The 19,901-nt window shown below is 41.0% G+C and overlaps 1 protein-coding gene across 1 annotated transcript; it reads left to right on the top strand.

The window, feature by feature from the left end:
• Positions 1-16,698: 16,698 nt before the first annotated feature.
• Positions 16,699-17,013, top strand: LOC138884938 (uncharacterized). The gene has a single exon (XM_070165812.1). It carries the CDS (start codon positions 16,699-16,701, stop codon positions 17,011-17,013), a length of 315 nt encoding a protein of 104 aa, XP_070021913.1.
• Positions 17,014-19,901: the final 2,888 nt, after the last annotated feature.

The following is a 19,901-nucleotide window of genomic DNA, read 5'->3' as shown; positions in this document are numbered from 1 at the left end:
GGCTTCTTCCAATGGGTCTACAAGCCATCAAGGTAACAGGTTGCCGCACCGCATGATTGTTTTGAGTGTGGAGACCTTGGTCATATGAAGAGATATTGCCCTAGGCTTTGGGTCAAGGCAGTACAGCAAGGTCAGTAGCCTATTATTACAGCACCGATTGCTCAGCCACCTGGAGGCAGAGGAAAGGCTAGTAGGGGTGGTCTTATTGGTAGAGGCCAGATAGGGAGAGGTCAACTAGCTACTGCTCAAATAGGTGGAGGCCAGCCAGCCGGTGCTCCAACTAGATTCTATGCCATTTTGGCCAGACTAGATGCAATGACCTCGAATGCTGTTATCACATGTATTATTTCTGTCTAAGGTAGGGATGCGTTAGTGTTATTTGATCCAGGGTCTACCTATTCATATGTGTCATCTTTGTTTGGGCATTTCCTGGATATTCCTCGTGAGCCTTTGGGTACTCATGTTCATGTGTCCACTTCTGTAGGCGAATATCTGGTTGTGGATAGGATCTATCGGTCCTATATGCACACATTCTGTGGTTTTGAGACTAGAGCGGATCTCCTGTTGCTTGATATGACCGACTTTGAGGTTATCCTAGGCATGGATTAGTTATCCCCATATCACGCCGTCCTAGATTGTAATGCCAATATAATTACATTAGCAATGCCAGAGTTTTCAAGGTTAGAGTGGAAGGGTTCCTCAGTAAATACACTTAGTCAGGTTATCTCTTTTTTGAAGGCTCGACATATGGTCGAGAAGGGCTGTTTGGCTTATCTAGCTTATGTTCGAGATACCACCGTAGAGTCTTCGACGATTGATTTAGTTCCAGTAGTCTGGGAGTTCGCTGATGAGTTTCCTTCTGACCTTCCTGGCATGCCATCGGATTGTGATATTGATTTCTATATTGATTTGGCTCCAGGTACCCAGCCTATATCTATTCCACCGTACCGTATGGCTCCGAAAGAGTTGAAGGAGTTGAAGTAGCAGCTTGAGGAGTGTTTAGAAAAGAGGTTTGTTAGACCAAATGTGTCATCTTAGGGTGCACCAGTGTTGTTTGTAAAGAAGAAGGATGGGACCATGCAGATGTACATTGATTACCGCCAGTTGAACAAGGCTACCATCAAGAACAAGTACTCGTTGCTGCACATTGATGATTTTTTCGACCAGTTGCAGGGTGCTAGGGTGTTCTCTAATATCAATTTGAGATCAGGGTACCATCAGTAGAAGATTCGGGACTCAGATGTTCTGAAGACTCCCTTCCGTACTAGATATGGTCATTATGCGTTTCTGGTGATGTCATTTGGCTTGACTAATGCCCCAATAGCATTTATAGACTTGACGAATAGGGTGTTTAGACCTTATATTGATTCCTTTGTTATCGTCTTCATTGATGACATCTTGATATACTCATGTAGCTTGGGGGAGCACGAGCAACATTTGAGGGTAGTGCTTTAGACCTTGCGAGAGCAGAAGCTATATGCTAAGTTCACCAAGTGTGAGTTTTGGCTAGAGTCAGTGGTATTCTTGGGGCATATTATGTCAGTAGAGGGTATTAAGGTGGATCCCAAGAAGATTGAGGCAGTTCAAAGTTGGCCACTTCCTACTTCAGTCACCGAGATCAGGAGTTTCTTGGGGTTAGCAGGTTATTATCGTCGATTTGTGCATGACTTTTCATCAATTACATCACCTCTGACTAGATTGACCCAGAATAGTGCTCTTTTCCGTTGGTTTGATGATTGTGAGGCGAGTTTTCAGAAGCTCAAGACGGCCTTGACTACAGCATCAGTCCTAGTGTTACCTTCCGGTTTGAGGATGTATACTGTGTATTGCAACGCTTCACGCGTTGGCTTGGGTTGTGTATTGATGTAAGAGGGGCGAGTTATTGTATATGCTTCATGTCAGCTGAAGATTCATGAGAAGAATTATCATGTGCATGATTTAGAGCTGGCCGCGATTGTTCATGCTCTGAAGATATAGAGGCATTATCAATATGGGGTGTCATGTGAGGTGTATACAGATCATCGCAACTTACAACATTTGTTCAAGCAGAGGGATCTCAATTTGAAGAAGTGTAGATGGCTTAAGTTATTGAAGGATTATGACATCACCATTATTTATCATTTGGGCAAGGCAAATGTGGTCGTGGATGCCTTAAGCAGGAAAGCAGAGGGTATGGGTAGCTTGGCATTCATTCCAGCGGATGAGAGGCCACTAGCTTTGGACATTTAGTCCTTAGCTAACAAACTTGTGAGGTTGGATATTTCAAAGCCCAGTCGAGTCCTTGCATGTGTTGTTGCTCAGTCTTCATTATTAGGGCAGAACAAGGCCCGACAATTCGATGATCCATATTTGGCAGTTCTAAGAGAGACGGTGCTACAGGGTAGTGCCAAGGAGGTTTCTATTGGCGAGGATGGTGTTCTGCGACTCCAGGATCACCTATATGTTCCTAATGTTGATGGCCTGAGGGAGAGGATTCTAGAAGAGGCACACAGTACACGGTATTCCATTCATCCGGGTGCTACGAAGATGTATCGTGACTTGAGGCAGCATTACTGGTGGCGGCGGATGAAGAAAGACATAGTGGAGTATGTGGCTAGGTGTTTGAATTGCTAGCAGGTTAAGTATGAACACCAGAGGCCAGATGGCCTACTTCAGCAGATGCCTATCCCTGAGTGGAAGTGGGAGTGCATTACTATGGACTTCCTAGTTTGGTTGCCCCGAACCTTGCGGAAGTTTGATGCAGTGTGGGTCATTGTTGACAGGTTGACCAAGTCGGTGTTGATACCCAATTTTTTCCTATATATTTGCAATATGCAAAATACTTTCAAAATAGCATATAAATGCATACATAATCATGTTCAAATGTTTTATTATTTTTCCATAATTTTTTAAAAGGTTTTTAAATCAATTTATTTACATTTTCATCCATAAAATACCAATAATTATGTCCAAAATTATTATTTTTGATGATTCATTTATTGGATTTTTATACTTATGCCAAAATATGGCTAAGGTAATTTTTACAATTTTATTTAGTATTTTTTAAAGCTAATTGCATATAATTGCAATATTAGCCTTTTTAAGATTTAATTATGTTTTATATTCATAAAATTAAGCTCTATATTTTTAAATTGTTATTTACATGTTGTGAATCATTTTAGCACTTTCAATTTATTTTTACAAATTTATTTACTATTTTTTATAATTTAAAAGAGTGAAAATTGGCTATTTAAATAATAGCCCATTTGTATTTCAATTCTAGCCTAAATTGAACCCCAATTCCCCAGCTCAATTTTGAATTAAACCCGACCCTAACCAAATTTTTAACTGACCCAAACTCGGATCCCCACCTACCCTATTTAATCTGGACCGTTGATCATTCAGATCAACGGTCCGTATTCACCCTTCCTAAAATAAAGCTAAACGACCCCTTACCCTAACTTATTTCTCACAACCCTCCACCCTTGAATCCCTCTCCTCTCAATTTTCTTTGCAGCCTCACATAAACCCTAGCCGTCGCCACCCAATTCCACCCTAATCCCTTGCAATCCCTACCTAATCCATGGGCTCCCATAGCGATTTGAGGCGTGTACTCGTCCCCTATGTCTGCTGGCTACCTATTTTCGTGGTTCCATGGAAAGATCTCAAAGGGATCTAGTCCAGTCTTGGTTCAACTTCTATATATGGCCTTCTTACGTCCATCCATGGTTGTTCAAGTTAGATCCTTGACTTTTCCGGCTAGATCGGTAACTTTTCAAAGTCTTTCTCACTTTCTCTGGGTTTTTTGAAACCCTAGCTCTAAGATTTTTTCGATTTTCTTTCAGATCTATCTTAAATCTGTGCTTATCATGAACTTCTTAAGTGTTTTTTCGAAGGTTCTTCGATTTTCTTTCAAAAATGACTCTTCATTTTTCAACGATTAGGGGTTTTCTCTTAACCTCTTTTAAAAGATCTCTTTTCTGATTTTTTTTTGTGTTGGTTCATGATTTTTACTATGTTCAAATGACTCGGTTATGCTTTCCTTCTATTTGATTCATCATGTTGAAAACCCTAGGTCATTTTTGGTCTTATCCGAGTTCTGAAACTGTTTATTTGAATGTATACTTGTTCGATTAAGTTCTTTGTTTCTGACTCTTTTTCTTTGTTTGACTTATCTGATTCTGAGTTCTTATCATCTCTTAAACTCGACTATCGTTAAAACCCTAATTTCTTAAAAGGATTTCCTCACTTGTTACTGTGAGACCTTTACTTGTTTCTGACTCTCTTTACCTTTTGGACTGGTTTCTTTATTTTTATCTCTACGTGTGAGCCCTGACTATTTGAATTTGTTGACTACTGAGCCTTAGATTACTCTTGTCATTGCTGCATGTTTGTATGTATCAAGTTATTTCTTTTGCCAATGCGTTTGGCCTTGCATGTCTGATATTTCTGTTCGTTCTATTTATATGTCAAGGTGCATAATTATGTTTCTTTCTTGATTGATCTTGATTTCCTCAATATTACGATTGATTGCAAAAGGTTCCCTTATAAACCCTAATTTTTACTCATTTGTTTAAAAAATTGATTCCCCTCCTTTAATTACTGTGATGTTTTACCTTGCTGAATCCCTTCCCAAAACTAAGCGTATTTTGTACTTAGACTCAATTATTTACTTCATACTTTTACTGCCCCCTTATATGGCAATAATCAATCTATCTCAAACTGATTTCTTTCCTTAATTAATCATGTTAATATCCGTTTGAGCAGTAATCCCTTGATTAAAGGGGAGTACTTGTGTTAATTGATTCTGATTGTGGTTATTTCTATGTTTGGGTGGAAACTTTACTGGTTACCTTATTCTTCACTCGTTTTCAAAACTATAAATACCCTACCCTCTCTTTTTTCAAGGACACAAACAATTTGAGTTGAAAAACACACACTTTCAATCAAAACTCTCTCTTTCTCTACTACTACTTGTGTTATTGCTTTGTCTAGCCAGCTGAAAGCCAAGGCTAGACTGTGGAATCCTTATTCCTCTTCCTTTCTGCACTTTTCTTCTCTATTGGTATGTCCTAGTTAATTTTTTAAGCCCCAACAACAACAACATGCTTCTTTAGTTGTTTCAGTTTCCCTCATTCTTGTCTACTTCTGTTTGTGGTTCTGCAGTCAAGTTACATTACTTGCATGCTGTAATATGTCCCCTTTCCCCTTAGATTAATGCTTCCCCTATGTGTGTTTTGAAGCCAACCCCGGCAGTCACTTGTTGTGCACTTACTGTCTTGTGAATCCTAAACCCCCATATCCTCTCTATGTGTTTGTGTTCTTTTGGATGGTTTGTGACCATGCCAGCATCAAATATTGTTGTGCATGTCCAAACCAGACCCCTACTGGGGTCATGTGCTTACAGACAAGTTTATTTCCAAAATCCCTTGAACCCCCCTCCCTTGTATGACTACTGATTCTATTTGTTTGAGTTTTGAGTTTTATTACTACAATTTATTTCAAATTGCCTCTGTTACTGATTACTTTCAAATCAATTTTAAACAAACTCTTTTTCCAAACTATGTCAAGCACTCTCACCTATTCCTAGAATCTAGGTTTTGCCCCTCTTGTGTGAGCCTTGCCTTGCGACTCTTGAGCTCCCTCTAAACTTGGACACATAAGAGCTGGCCCTTCCACATTGCACTAATTCTATTTGGTTATGCAAATTTGGGTGTGAGCACTGCCAAGGATCCCTTGAGGTCCTTAGGGAACTCTGACACACCCAGATATGAGAAAGGCTTTGAAATATTGGTATTGAAGTGGTTCATTACATAACTCAGAGCTGAAGTCAAGATCAGGCTTCCTTTGGTTGTAATTTCTTATTTATGCACTTCTTTTGTAATTCAATCATTTGGTCTATGATAATTTGTAAACAATTATCGGGGTGACTAGTGAAAAAGGGTGGGTAGTTGTATATTGTTGGTAAATTGGGTAGATAACATGCATATAGGGTCTATTTTTTCAAATGTGGTCTGTTAGATAACATGCATATAGGATCTGCTCTGTTTTCAAATGAATTCTGCATGTTTTACTTTCACACAATTAGAAACCATGTTCATAGGATCTAAATGGCTTTAATAATAGAGATCATGCCTATAGGGTTAAAATTAGCTTTATAATTAGATATCATGCCCATAGGGTATAAAGTAATTGAAGTTCAGATTTCATTGCAGCATGCATCCAGATTCGTTTCCCTTAGAAATCATGCCTATAAGACCAAAGTCCGCTTTTAATACTTAGACACCATGCCTATAGGATCTAAATAGCTCTAATAGAAATCATGCTTTTAGAACTTAAAACCAGTTTAGTTGGAGAAACCGTTTAGTTCACGTGGTCATTCTGAATTGGATTAGTTAATTAATCTGCCGCTTCTCTAATAAGTTTTCAAATACTGCCTTAAGTTAATACCATTAGAAAGCATGTCTATAAGATCTCAGGTTGTCCATTTTAAATTAATCACTGCTCTACTGTATTCCTAATCAATATAGATATCATGCTCATAGGACATCACTAATACACATAGGCAAACCTTAGGTAAATGCTCGAATAAAACTGGAACTGCCTTTGTTTAATTACCAACTTCTACAACCAGCAGGCAGGCATGATTCAGACTTCTTTTCTGAGTTATATAATGAATCTGGTTCTGACTCAAACCCTGCTTTAGGAGTTTTAAAATTCAAACCTTAACTGTATTTAAGTCATGTTATTTATATGTATCGTTTGCGGAGGTATATATGAGTCTTCTAATTGTTTATATGTTCCCCACTCTAAATGCAGTCCTTCGTGTTTTTGTATGTCGCCTTAGCCTTTTTCTTTTAAACCTAAGTGTCAGCCTAAAACCTCCCTCTTATAGGAATAGTAGTCCTAAATTCCGCCGGAACTGATAGGAAGGGACGGGTAACAGCATGTAATAGAGGTCAAAACCAATCCGCGCTTTAATACCTTCACAGGGTGGGAAGGGTAGATATGGATATGATGACCGGTGTGCTAATACCACGTGTATCCCCTCTTTTGAGGAGTGTCATACCGGGTATTGCATTGAGGTGATCCATATTACAAACAAACCTAGGACCCCCCCCCCTTTATTTTTTTACGAGCATGTCTAGCATGGAACTCATTTTAAAACCCTAATAAATCATTTTTTACAAACGTTTGTGTATTTAAACTTAAATCCCCTATTACTTGAGCCTTTATTTGTTTACTTGCTAATTGCACAAATTCACAAAAAACTATTTGGCCGGGAACCACACTAATGGATCCTGAGGGGTGCCTAACACCTTCCCCTTGGGATAATTTCAAGCCGTTACCCTATCTCTGGTTATAAAACATAGTTGTAGTTAAATCTTATAGGTGCCCTAACACACCTTAGAATCGTTAAGTGGCGACTCTTCAAAATACTCAATTCACAAAAGGAAATGAGTCATTACACCCCATGAATGTCGAAACCCGGACTCCTCTCCGACGGAAGGAGGAAAAAATAGGGCGCGACAACATGGCGACTCTACTAGGGATATTTAGGCTTTTACCATTTCAGATTGTTCTTCTGAATTTGTACCCCTCCCTTATGTGCAATTACTAGTTTAAATTCTTTAAGCATTTAATTTCTTCTTCGAAAGCAAAGCTGACATATCTTTTTTGTTTCCTTCCTTTATTGCTGTTTTAAATTATAAAACTGTTGTATTTATCGCTTTCTTAATGTGCAAATACATGTCAACATGTTTTTTTAATTATTGTATCATCATTTTCAACATCATACTCCACTCGTGCCAAACAAATACTATAGCAATACTTTTAATGAGTGGTTGCGCTCTTCCTATATCATTACCGCCTAAATTCGGAAAGGCATATTTGCGGTAAAACTAGTTGATTAGCGGTGCAGTTGATAGTTTCGTTCCTTCCCCCTTGAGTTGTCCGCTCAAGGGTACCCGTCTAAAACCTCATAGAAACCTTACTCTATTCAAATTGTACATGCATCATGGTCAAACCTAGCTGGGTCAGTTATGTTGTCCACATAATGATCATTTAAGATAGCCTTGTCCAAAGTCCACTGGGTTTCCCTGAACCCAAATGGACATCACCATGTTCTGTGCATTTATTTTAAGAACTAAATGCTTCATGCTAATTGTTGGTATTAAATAGTCTAGTCCTGTGGGGGTAAGGGCCTAACCTTATCTTTCTTGCAAAAATATGAGGCATGAAGTCCCCAAATTCGGCATGGTCACCAACATCCACCCAAGATTGCTAAGATGGTGGATAGATTTTCCCTCCAGTGACCAAACTCTCATCCATAAATATCTGGGATCTACCATCCCTCCTGGAGATCCAACCTAACAACATGATCTTAGAAGTTGCCACACTGTTTTGGGATTGTGAAAGGGTTGTGTTCCTCTTTGAGTACATTGAAATAACGCCTTTGCTAGAGGAGATAGGAGGACTGGCCGGTCTAGTGTGGGAAACTTCGGGTTTGCTAATGCCTGAGAACTGCAAAGGTAGGGTTTCCTCAAAACGATGGGTTTGAAGAAGAATACAGAATTGACATGCCTGAAGGAGTCATACATCCCTTTTGACTACTTGTATGAAAGGTACGGTCACAATAAATCCTACCATACCTTCATTGACGAGTTTGCCATCACATCCTTGGGGCACATCCATCGAAGGGTTTTCGTCTTCATGTTTTGTTTCCTGGGGCTGATCGTGTTTCCGATGAAGAAAAGAAGAATCCATACCAGGATGGCTATGGTAACTAAGACCCTAATGGAGGGGATTAGTGGGCAACCATTCAACATCGTGCCCGTGATCATTGCAGACATATACCGAGCCTTAGAGAAGTGTCAACAAGGAGCAAAACACTTTGAAGGCTGCAATTTATTACTTCAACTCTGGCTCATGGAACATCTCTAGAAAGGTGAATACCGATAAGAGATTCAGCGAAGAGACTGAGATGATCACATCGCTTTCCATCATCCAAAGCGAATGAATTACATCCCCGATATGTTCGCTCAGCCTGAGAATGCCAAAGGGTTGGTTGAGCTATTTAACAATCTGACCGAAGAACAGGTCCAGTGGATGTTTGAATGGTTTTCGACCAAGTAATTCATCGCCCGATCTAGAGAGGCACCTGTCCTGATACTAATTGGTCTAAGAATAACCTACTCTTACGTGCCTCTTCGAGTTATGAGGCAAGCTGGTAGAAAGCAAGTTATACCCAGGGTCGATAAGATGAGTCATTTTCGAGCTGACTTCCAAAATGATGATAGTCCCTACAAGTGCCAAGCTCAGCATATATGGCACTGTAAGATCATAATGGGGAGAGATACCATCGAGCCAGACAGGTATCATGCTGGTTGTGCTCCTTTCTACTCAGGTTGGTTAGAAGACAATCATGATGGTCTAGGTCAGCCAGGGTTTGCTCGAGGTTACAGGATTATAGATAAAAAGGTCGAGGCACAGATCAAGTACAACCAACTATGCAAAAGGATCCGTGAGTACGAAAGCGAACATCGTGATATACAAGAGTCCAACCAGAAGTTGATTGAGGAATGGAAGGACATGGCTGTCAGTGCCAACAAGCGGCTAGGATACTTGGAGCGAGCATAGTAGAATTGGAGAGAAAATTTCTCAAGAGGGTCGAAGATTGTCAAAATGCTGAAGGGACCGAAGGAGGACATTTAGCCAGAGCATACCTATTGCTGGGACTTCACGAGTTGGGAAAACTGTTCGACGGAGCCAAAGATGCCGAATCTGGGGAAGGTCCTTCTAGGACCAAGTAGATAGGAGTTTATCTTTTCGCTTTATAAATGTAATAAGGCCAATGGCCATTAGTGACTGTTATTTCCTATTTATTTAGTGTCGATTTAGGATTTATCTATTTTTTATTAACAAAATGAGGCATTTAGCATTCTAAGTTCTCCAAACCAATTTTGTCGCTAGGCCTACCTCGGTCACAAAGAGGTCCCCAAATTAGGACACGATTTACATTCCTGCACGATGTGTTTAAATATTGTAATACTTTTTATGATTCTCTCTAACTTGGTTACCTTTTTGTTTTTGTTCTTTGCTTTTGTTTTTATTATTCCCCTTCCCAAAGGTTAGTTCATGCACTCTGGCATCATCATCTTATTCCACGAGATCCAGGGGCCCTCCACCCACTCCTCCTCTTAGTCCTGTTAAAAGCAAGAACAAAGGCAAGATGGAAGATTTGAACAACGTCAAGAAGGAGAACACGACTGAACGGGTAGAGGCCACTAATAGCCAGGGTATTCGGGTTCCAAACGAGAATGTGTCACAACTTGAGCAGAAACTGCTGAAATTCCAAGAAGAGCTCGATTAGGTTCGGAATCTGGCAAGCCTGTCATTTTCCCTCAGCACCCCAGATATCAATTTCCCCAACATTCAAAACCCTACACCTCTTCAAAATATCCCAAAGCAACAGAATCATCCCACTCCTCACCATCACACTGTTCCACCAAAGACCCAATGCAACACCTGCCATATCCCAAACAATACTCCATTACTCATTCCAGAACCTCAAAACTCTATAAATGATCATTTTCACACTCATACACTAGGCCACCATAACACCCCTATCTACATGGATACCATGCCACACTCCACCCAACCTATCTCACGCACACCTGAGTCTGATGAAAAGGATCTACTTATTAGGAACTTGGCCGAAAAACTTAAGAAATTGACCAGCCGGATTCAGGGCATTGAGGGAAGTAAAGGAATCAATGGGTTGAACTACGAGGACCTTTGCATACAGCCTGATGTTGAACTGCCTGATGGGTACAAACCTCCTAAGTTCAAAATGTTTGATGGTATGGGTGATCCAAAGGTCCATTTGAGGACATATTGCGACAAGCTGGTTGGAGTAGGGAAAGATGAGAGAATCTACACGAAGCTGTTCATGATGAGTTTGAAAGGAGATGTGTTGTTTTGGTATATCAGCCAAGATCCAAAGAAGTGGTCAAACTGGGTAGGCATGGCATCTGACACTATGGACAGGTTCAAGTTTAATACAGAGAATGCACCAGACATGTTCTATATTCAAAATCTAAAGAAGAAGCCCATAGATACATTTCGCGAGTATGGTACTCTCTAAAGGTCTGAAGCTGCTAAGGTCAGACCTGCCTTAGAAGAGGAACAGATGAACAAGTTCTTTGTCCGGGCTCTGGACCCAGTATTATGAACAATTGATGATGATTGAGAACCAAAAATTCTCTGACATTATCAAACTGGGTGAGAGAATTGAAGAAGGTATCAAGAGTGGTATGGTTACAAACTTTGAGGCTTTTCAAGCTAAAAATAATGCCTTACAATCCTGTGGTGTGTCCAAGAAAAGGGACGTAGGGGCCGTGATAGTTGCACAAAGGACCAAATGTCCCCTCAAATACAAAACTTATCCAACACCTCCACTCACATACCAACCAACTCCAAATTACCAAGCACCTTCACCCTCGTACCAAGCTCCGGCACCAACTTATCAGTCATCTCTACCTCCCACATATCGACCTACCTCACCCAAATACTCCCAACCCGCTCATGTTTACCAAACCTATAATGCTCAACCATACCATTACCAGTCCCCCCATGCACACCAAAACTTCCCTAAACCTCGACCAAATTTTGATCGTAGACCTCCAAAACAATATACAGCCATCGCTGAACCCGTCGACCAGCTGTATGAGAGACTCAAAGCTGCTGGTTATGTCACCCCCATCCATGCTGAAACCCCTGAGAATCCCTCTCAGTGGGTTAACCCAAACAAGTTATGTGCATACCTTTCCGGCATGAAAGGGCACACCATCGATGAATGCGGCTCTTTGAAAGACAAGATACAGTCTTTGATTGATAACAAGATCATTGTGGAAAAAGATCCCGCTACAAACATCCGCAACAACCCTCTGCCAAACCATAAGGGTGGAGGTATCAACATGATTGAAATAGAAGATGACTGGGATCCCGAGGGATCGATCGGGTTGATCACGGAAGGTGATGACCCAAAGAAACCAACAATTACTCTCAATCCAATCATAGTCCAGATTTAACCGTCTGAGGACGCTAAGGTGAATATGTCTATACCACTTGAGTTTGAAGCAATGTCATCCGCAAAGACACCAGCACCAATTGAGGTTGAATTCGTGTCTCCGGCAAATACACCTGCACCATTTGAGGTTGTAGTTTTGCCACCCAAGGCACATGCTCTGTTTGGAGTGAGGATATCCACGCCAATCCCAGTGGCAATGTCAGCCATGACACCATTCCATACAAAGGTTGTACCCTGGAGCTATACAAACGAGGCGAGAAGGAAAGGCAAGGTCAGGTTCGAAGAGACTATTGCAGCACAGGGTATGGCAAGAATTGGTAGAGTCTATACCCCTAAATATCTAACTGAGTCAAGCAAGCAGGCCTCCAATTAGCCACCAATCATTGAGACAGGTCCAGATGACCTCTGGAGGAAAATACAGGCCAGGGAGTATTCAGTCATCGACCAACTAAACAAAATGCCGGCACAAATATCCATTCTCTCTTTGCTGTAGAATTATGAGGCACACAAGAATGCTTTGTTAAAGGTGTTGAGTGAAGTATACGTACCAAGCAACATCACAGGCGGGGAAATGGCTAACATGGTAGGACAAGTGTTAGAGAGCCATAAGATCACCTTTCATGAGGACGAGCTGCCACCTAAAGCGTTGGGGCACAACAAAGCACTGCACATCATCGTACAATATGAAGACTATTTCATCACCAAAATCCTGATTGATGGAGGTTCCAGTCTCAACATTTGCTTATTGGTAACACTCAAGAAACTAGGTAAAGGACTGCACGAGATAAAAGATGGAGCAATCAGTGTGAAAGCCTTCGATGGTTCTCAGAAGTCCACCATCGGTGAGATTATTCTATGCTTACAAATGGGACCAACATGGTTCGATGTCGATTTCCAGGTGATAGACATGTCAACATCTTATAACTTACTGCTGGGACGGCCATGGATTCATGCCGCTGGGGACATAGCATCAACACTGCATTAGGTAGTAAAATTCAAATGGAATCACCAGGAAGTGATCATTCACGGCGACGGTAGCAACCCTATATACAGTCGTCAGACCATTCTTGTGATCGAGGGAAGAAGGAAGCTGGGTGGAGAGACTTACCACCACATCAAACGGGTCAATACTATTGACAAAGACAAATGGTGGGATAACAAAATTGAGAGTATACTGAATTGGAGTGGGTACGAACCTGGCACTGGGCTCGGCAAGAACCTCCAAGGAATCGCTAAGCCCATAAAACTCAAGAAACATGGCACCACTTTCGGTCTGGGATATGAATATACCTGGGAAGAATTAAACAATTGGTTTCCACCATGGCATGGTCCTTACTATCCACTGGAGCAGCCAATACCGTATCTGGAGAAAACTTTCCAATAGGCCAACATTCTTTATGGGTCAGATGAAGAAGAAGCACTGGCAACGGTGAAGAACTTGTTCTTAGAGGACAACGACATGGACTGTTATGTTGTTTCTCGAGGAGGAGGGGGAGGAAGGTCCTTCCATACAGGCTGTAAGCAGAGGTGCACATCTCAATAACTGGACCATCAGGACAACCAGAGCCCGACGAGCCTCGGGGTAGCAAGGCTAAAACAAGCATTATCCATTGTTTTTACTAAATGATTTTCTTTTCACATTTTCAATTCCCGCAATAAGATCTTCAATGTTCAAAACAGTTATGCAATTTATCAAATAATTTTGACTTTTCTTATAAATCAACACTCATTATCATTTTCTCTCATTACTTTACTTATACAGCATTACTATTACTTATCTTGACGAACCAATGATTGTAACATGCAATGAGACAACGCATCAAACGGACATTGATTCAGAGGAGGATGCCATACCTGATGAGATTATTAGAGAAGTTGAGAACTTTGAGAATAGACCTAAGTCCAACTTGGACGAGGCCAAAATTGTTAACCTGGAAGACGCAAAAAACGTCAAGGAAACACGAATCAGTGCTCACCTATCACCATCAGAAAAGAAAGAATACACGAAATTTCTAAAGGAATATGAGGACATATTCACCTGGTCGTACGACTACATGACTGGACTGAGTACGTCTATTATGGCTCACAAACTACCAACCGATCCAACATGTCTGCCAGTACAGCAAAAGCTCAAAAAGTTCAAGCCTGATATGAGTCTGAAAATCAAGTAAGAGGTCACCAAGCAGGTCAAATCTAAGGTTCTCAAGGTAGTAGAATACCCGACATGGTTAGCCAACATCGTGCCAGTGCCAAAGAAGGACGGGAAGGTCAAGGTCTGTGTCGACTACCGGGATCCCAACCGGGCCAGTTCGAAAGACGACTTCCCTTTACCGAACATACATATCCTGATTGACAATTGCGCCAAGCATGAGCTACAACCATTTGTAGATTGCTTTGCTGGTTATCATTAGATCTAGATGGATGAAGAAGGTGTTAAGAAAATGTCTTTCATTATGCCGTGGGGAATGTACTGTTACAAGATGATGTCATTCGGCCTGAAGAATGCAGGGGCCACCTACATGAGGGCCATGACTACCATTTTCCATGATATGATACACAATGAGATAGAGGTATATGTAGATTATGTTATCATCAAATCCAAGAAAGCCACTGATCACATGGAAGATCTGAGGATGTTCTTCAATAGATTGAGAAGGTACAACCTAAAACTAAATCCTGCAAAGTGCGCATTTGGGTTTCCTGCTGGGAAATTCCTTGGGTTTATTGTGAGTCACTGAAGAATAGAACTGGATCCATCAAAAGTCAAAGCCATTCAAGAATTGCTACAGCCAAAGAACAAGAAGGATGTGATGAGTTTCTTGGGAAGGCTCAACTACATCAGCCGATTCATAACACAGTCTACAGTTATTTGTGAGCTAATCTTTAAGATGTTGAAGAAGGACCCCACTACCAAATGGACTGATGACTGCCAAAAGGCCTTCAACAGAATCAAGGAATACCTGTCAACACCACCAGTCTTAGTCCCGACCGAGCTAGGTAGACCCTTACTACTCTACCTTGCAGTGTTGGATGGAGCTTTTGGTTGCATTCTGGGGCAGCATGATGAAACGGGGAGGAAGGAACAAGCTATCTATTATCTCAGTAAGAAATTCACCCCGTACGAGGCCCGGTATTCTCTATTGGAGCACACTTGTTGTGATTTGACTTGGGTAGCTCAGAAGCTGAGGCATTACTTCTGTGCCTATACTACATATCTCATATCAAGGATGGATCCTTTGAAGTACATCTTTCAGAATCCCATGCCCAATGGCAAGCTAGCCAAGTTTCAAATCTTGTTGAGTGAGTTTGACATTGTCTACGTAACTCAGAAAGCAGTCAAAGGACAAGCACTGGTAGACCACATCACTGAGAATCCCGTGGATGGAGAATACGAACCCCTGAAAACATACTTTCCTGATGAGGAGGTAGCATTCATAGGAGAAGACATTGTAGAATCCTATGACGGTTGGAGAATGTTTTTTGATGAAGCAGCAAATTTCAAAGGAGTCAGCATAGGAGCAGTCCTAGTATCAGAAACCGATCAGCATTATCCGGTGTGTGCCAAACTCAGGTTCCTATGCACCAACAATATGGCCGAGTACGAAGCCTGCATCTTAGGACTCAAAATGGCCATTGACATGAATGTTGAAGAGCTGCTAGTATCGGAGATTCAGACTTACTTATACATTAGGTACGAGAAGAATGGGCAACCAAGAACTCCAAGATACTCCCGTATATGCATCATGTATGGGAATTGAGAAAGAGGTTCACGAAGACGGAGCTCCAACATGTTCTCAGAGTCCAGAATGAGTTCGCCGATGCATTGGCTACCCTGTCATCTATGATACAGCATCCAGACAAGAATTTCATTGATCCCATTCCAGTAAAGATCCATGATCAGCCGGATTATTGTGCCCATGTTGAAGAAGAAGCAGACAAAAAAGCCTTGGTTTCATGATATCAAGGAATATTTGGCAAAAGGAGAGTACCTAGAGCTTGCAAATCCTACTCAGAAACGCACACTTCGGAGATTGTCCAACAACTTCTTTCACAACGGAGGAATCCTATATAGGAGGACTCCCAATTTGAGACTATTAAGATGTGTTGACACGAAGGAAGCATCCAGACTACTAGAGGAAATTCATGCTGGGACCGGCGGTCCACATATGAACGGCTTTGTCTTAGAAAAGAAGATACTCTGGGCTGGTTATTTTTGGATGACCATGCAAACAGACTACATCCAGTATGTCTGGAAATGCCACCGCTGTCATATATATGCAGACATGATAAAGGTACCTCCAAAGGAGCTTAATGCAACAAGCTCATCATGGTCATTCGCCGCTTGGGGGATGGATGTTATTGGACTAATCGAGCATGCCACTTCCAATGGACACAGGTTTATCTTAGTAGCCATTGACTATTTAACTAAATTGGCCGAAGCAACATCTTACAGAGCAGTTACTAAAAAAGTCGTGGCAGACTTTGTCCGCGACCATATTGTTTGTCGATTCGGGATTCAAGAGTCAATCATTACTGATAATGGCTCCAACCTCAACAATGACTTGATGAAAGATATGTGCAAAACTTTCAAGATCAGACACAAGAATTCCACAACCTACAGGCCTCAAATGAATGGAGTTGTAGAAGCCACGAACAAGAATATCAAGAAGATATTGAGGAAAATGATAGAAAAGCATAAACAATGGCATAAGAAGTTGTCATTTGCTCTATTGGGGTATCGCACCACAGTCCTCACATCAACCAGGACAACCCCATATATGTTGGTTTATGGTATAGGGGTTGTCATTCCTGCTGAGGTAGAAATTCCTTCCCTAAAGATCATACAAGAAGTTGAACTCGACGACACGGAGTGGGTAAAAAGTCGTTATGAGCAACTAGCTCTTATAGACAGAAAGAGAATGAATGCAATTTGCCATGGTTAACTCTATCAGAACAGAATGTCCAGAGCCTTCAACAAAAGAGTCAAGCCAAGACAGTTCACACCAGGGCAGCTGGTATTAAAGAAAATTTTTCTACATTAAGACAAAGCCAAAGGGAAGTTCTCTCCCAACTTGCAGAGTCCATATATGGCTCACCGGGTTCTGACAAGAGGAGCCCTCATACTTGTAGAAATGGACGGAGAAGTTTGGCCAAAGCCAATTAATTCAGATGTAGTTAAGTGTTACTATGTGTAATTTGTATGCTTCCCTTATATGATGTAAATTGAACTACACCTTACCTGATTCCCGTTTAAGAGGGGATACGTAGGCAGCCCTATGGGTTCGGTCATAATTCAATAAAATTTTCATTTTTCCTCCCAAAATGAAACTGGGCAGAATTTTGAGGAGGATCCTCAAAATTCCGAAGTAATTTCAGTCGATCGTTGTGCAACCAACAGTCAGAAACATCAACCCATTAAATTGGGGCAGAATTTTGAGGAGGGCCCTCAAAATTCCGTAGCAAGAGAGGTTGCAATGTCTCAAACCACGTCACAATCATCAGTTCATCTAGAAGCTATTTTTAATTATACATTTATGTCATACTTTTACAAAATCATGCATGTTTATTATCGAAGCTGCTTTGTTTAGCAATGCTACCCCAATGATACAAATAGTATCACCCGATTAAAGCCGAGCAAGTCAAGCAAAGCCAGCGGGGATACGAACTGACCTTCCCCCTTACAAAACTCATGATTTTTCTTTGGATGCAGGCACTAAGATTACAGAAATCATCAAACATACGATACACCCATGGGACAAACATTATTAAGGAATACAACTCTCAGAACCGTTGCACTTACCAACATTTTCTATTCGCATACACCAGTGATGTTCTGTCTGTCACAATGCTCTGAGTAATCACAATATCGCAATCTGCTATCAGCTAAGAAAACTCTACTATCATTCGTTATTTCGTTTTGCATAAGGCTACCATTCTGCCTTCCGAGACTAAACGTTGTCTACATCTGCACTCTTGCATAAGGCTACTATTCCGCCTTCCAATCTGCATAAGGCTATCTTTCTACCTTCCGAGACTAAACGATGTCTCCATCTGCATTCTTGCATAAGGCTACTATTCTACCTTCCAATCTGCATAAGGCTACCTTTCTGCCTTCTGAGACTAAACGATGTCTCTATCTGCATTCTTGCATAAGGCTACTATTATACCCTCCGATCTTCATAAGGCTAACTTTCTGCCTTCCGAGACTAAACGATATCTCTATCTGCATTCTACATAAGGCTACTATTCTGCCTTCCAATCTGCATAAGGCTACTTTTTTGCCTTTCGAGACTAAACGCTGTCTCCATTTGCATTTGCATTGCATAAGGCTACCACTCTGCCTTCCAAGACTAAATGTTGTCTCCATCTGCATCTTGCAAAAGGCTACCATTCTGCCTTCCGAGGTTAAGCTCTACCTCCATCTGCATTCACATCTTTGCATAAGGCTATCATTCTGCCTTCCGAGGCTAAGATCTGCCTCCAATTTCCTTCGACACTAAGCACTATCTCAAGTATCGTTTATTTCACTTTTCTTATGGGCTAAGCTCTGCCATTCGATTTGCAAGACTAAGCTCTGTCTTGTCCGCATCACACCACTGCATCTTTCATGGGCTGAAATATCGCCAACTCATCCAAAGGAATCATCGTTCGGAGTAACCATCTTCATAGCGCGAGAACACCATATCATGTCCTGAGGATCTCTTTTGATCTTTTGCATATTATTATTCAAAGGCATCATGGTTCAGAGGCACCATCCTCATAGCCCGAGAGCGTCATTTCATGGCCTGCGAATCATTCATCATACGCTTTATGGCCCAGGATGTCATAGTCTAAAGACGTCATCCTAACCATCCAAAGACAACATTCATAGTCCAACGGGATTTTGCATCATGTTTAAATTTATGCAGAAAATACGCTTGTATTGTTTCATTGCAGGTAAACTAATGTGCCAGAGAATTTTGGCACATTTGATACTAATTACTTAGATTTTAGCTTGTTTTAAATGCAATTTCCTTTTGTACTTATGTTATTTTAGTGTTTTTGCAGTGTGTAAGGCTTAAAGACCTAAGAGCATGAAAAGGAGTTCAAAAAGCAACAAAAAGACAAGAAAAGAGCCAAAAAGCATCGCAAGTGTGGATATGCTATCGCAAAACTCATATGCGAGCCGCAGATGTCACACTAAGATCGCAAACCAAAACAGTCTTTTGGACAAAGTTCAACGTCAAAAATGCGGTCTACTCTGCGATCGCATAACGTGTTTGCGAGGCGCATAATGGACCGCAGACTAAACATGAGGGCTACTGAAGGAAGCAAATGTGACGCAAAATGCGGTCGCATTCCCACAATGCGGTGGAGGCCTGGAAACTAAGGTTTTGAAGTGCGATGGGCTTGACGAGAATGCGGACTGCATGTCTGTTATGCGACAAAAATGCGGTCGCATATTTGACCTGAAAGGGCATTTATGTCCGTTTTCTGTCCCGAATTTTGGCCTCTATAAATAGATTTATTGGGGTTTTGTGGACTCATCTTGTCTGACTTTGAAGCTACAATATAATATATTAATATTCCTCTCTTTTGGAAGCTTTTGGGTCGAGAATCTTTCACTGTGTAAGCTTTATGGCATTAAATACTCTTTTCCTTTTGTATTTTAGCATGTGTAGCTAACTTTAAATACTAAGGTTGTGGACCCTGAATGGATGTTATGTTAATGGGTATTTAACATTGAATATATATATATATATATATATATATATATATATAATAGTTGGTTGATATTTATTTTCTTCTCATTCTTCATTTATTGTTGGTGGTTGCAAACATTAACAAATGC

The sequence above is a fragment of the Nicotiana sylvestris genome, chromosome 2 (genome assembly GCF_000393655.2).
Source record: "Nicotiana sylvestris chromosome 2, ASM39365v2, whole genome shotgun sequence".
Classification (NCBI taxonomy): Eukaryota; Viridiplantae; Streptophyta; class Magnoliopsida; order Solanales; family Solanaceae; genus Nicotiana; species Nicotiana sylvestris.
Note: the sequence above shows the minus strand (reverse complement) of the source record. Positions and strands in the feature narration are given on the sequence as shown.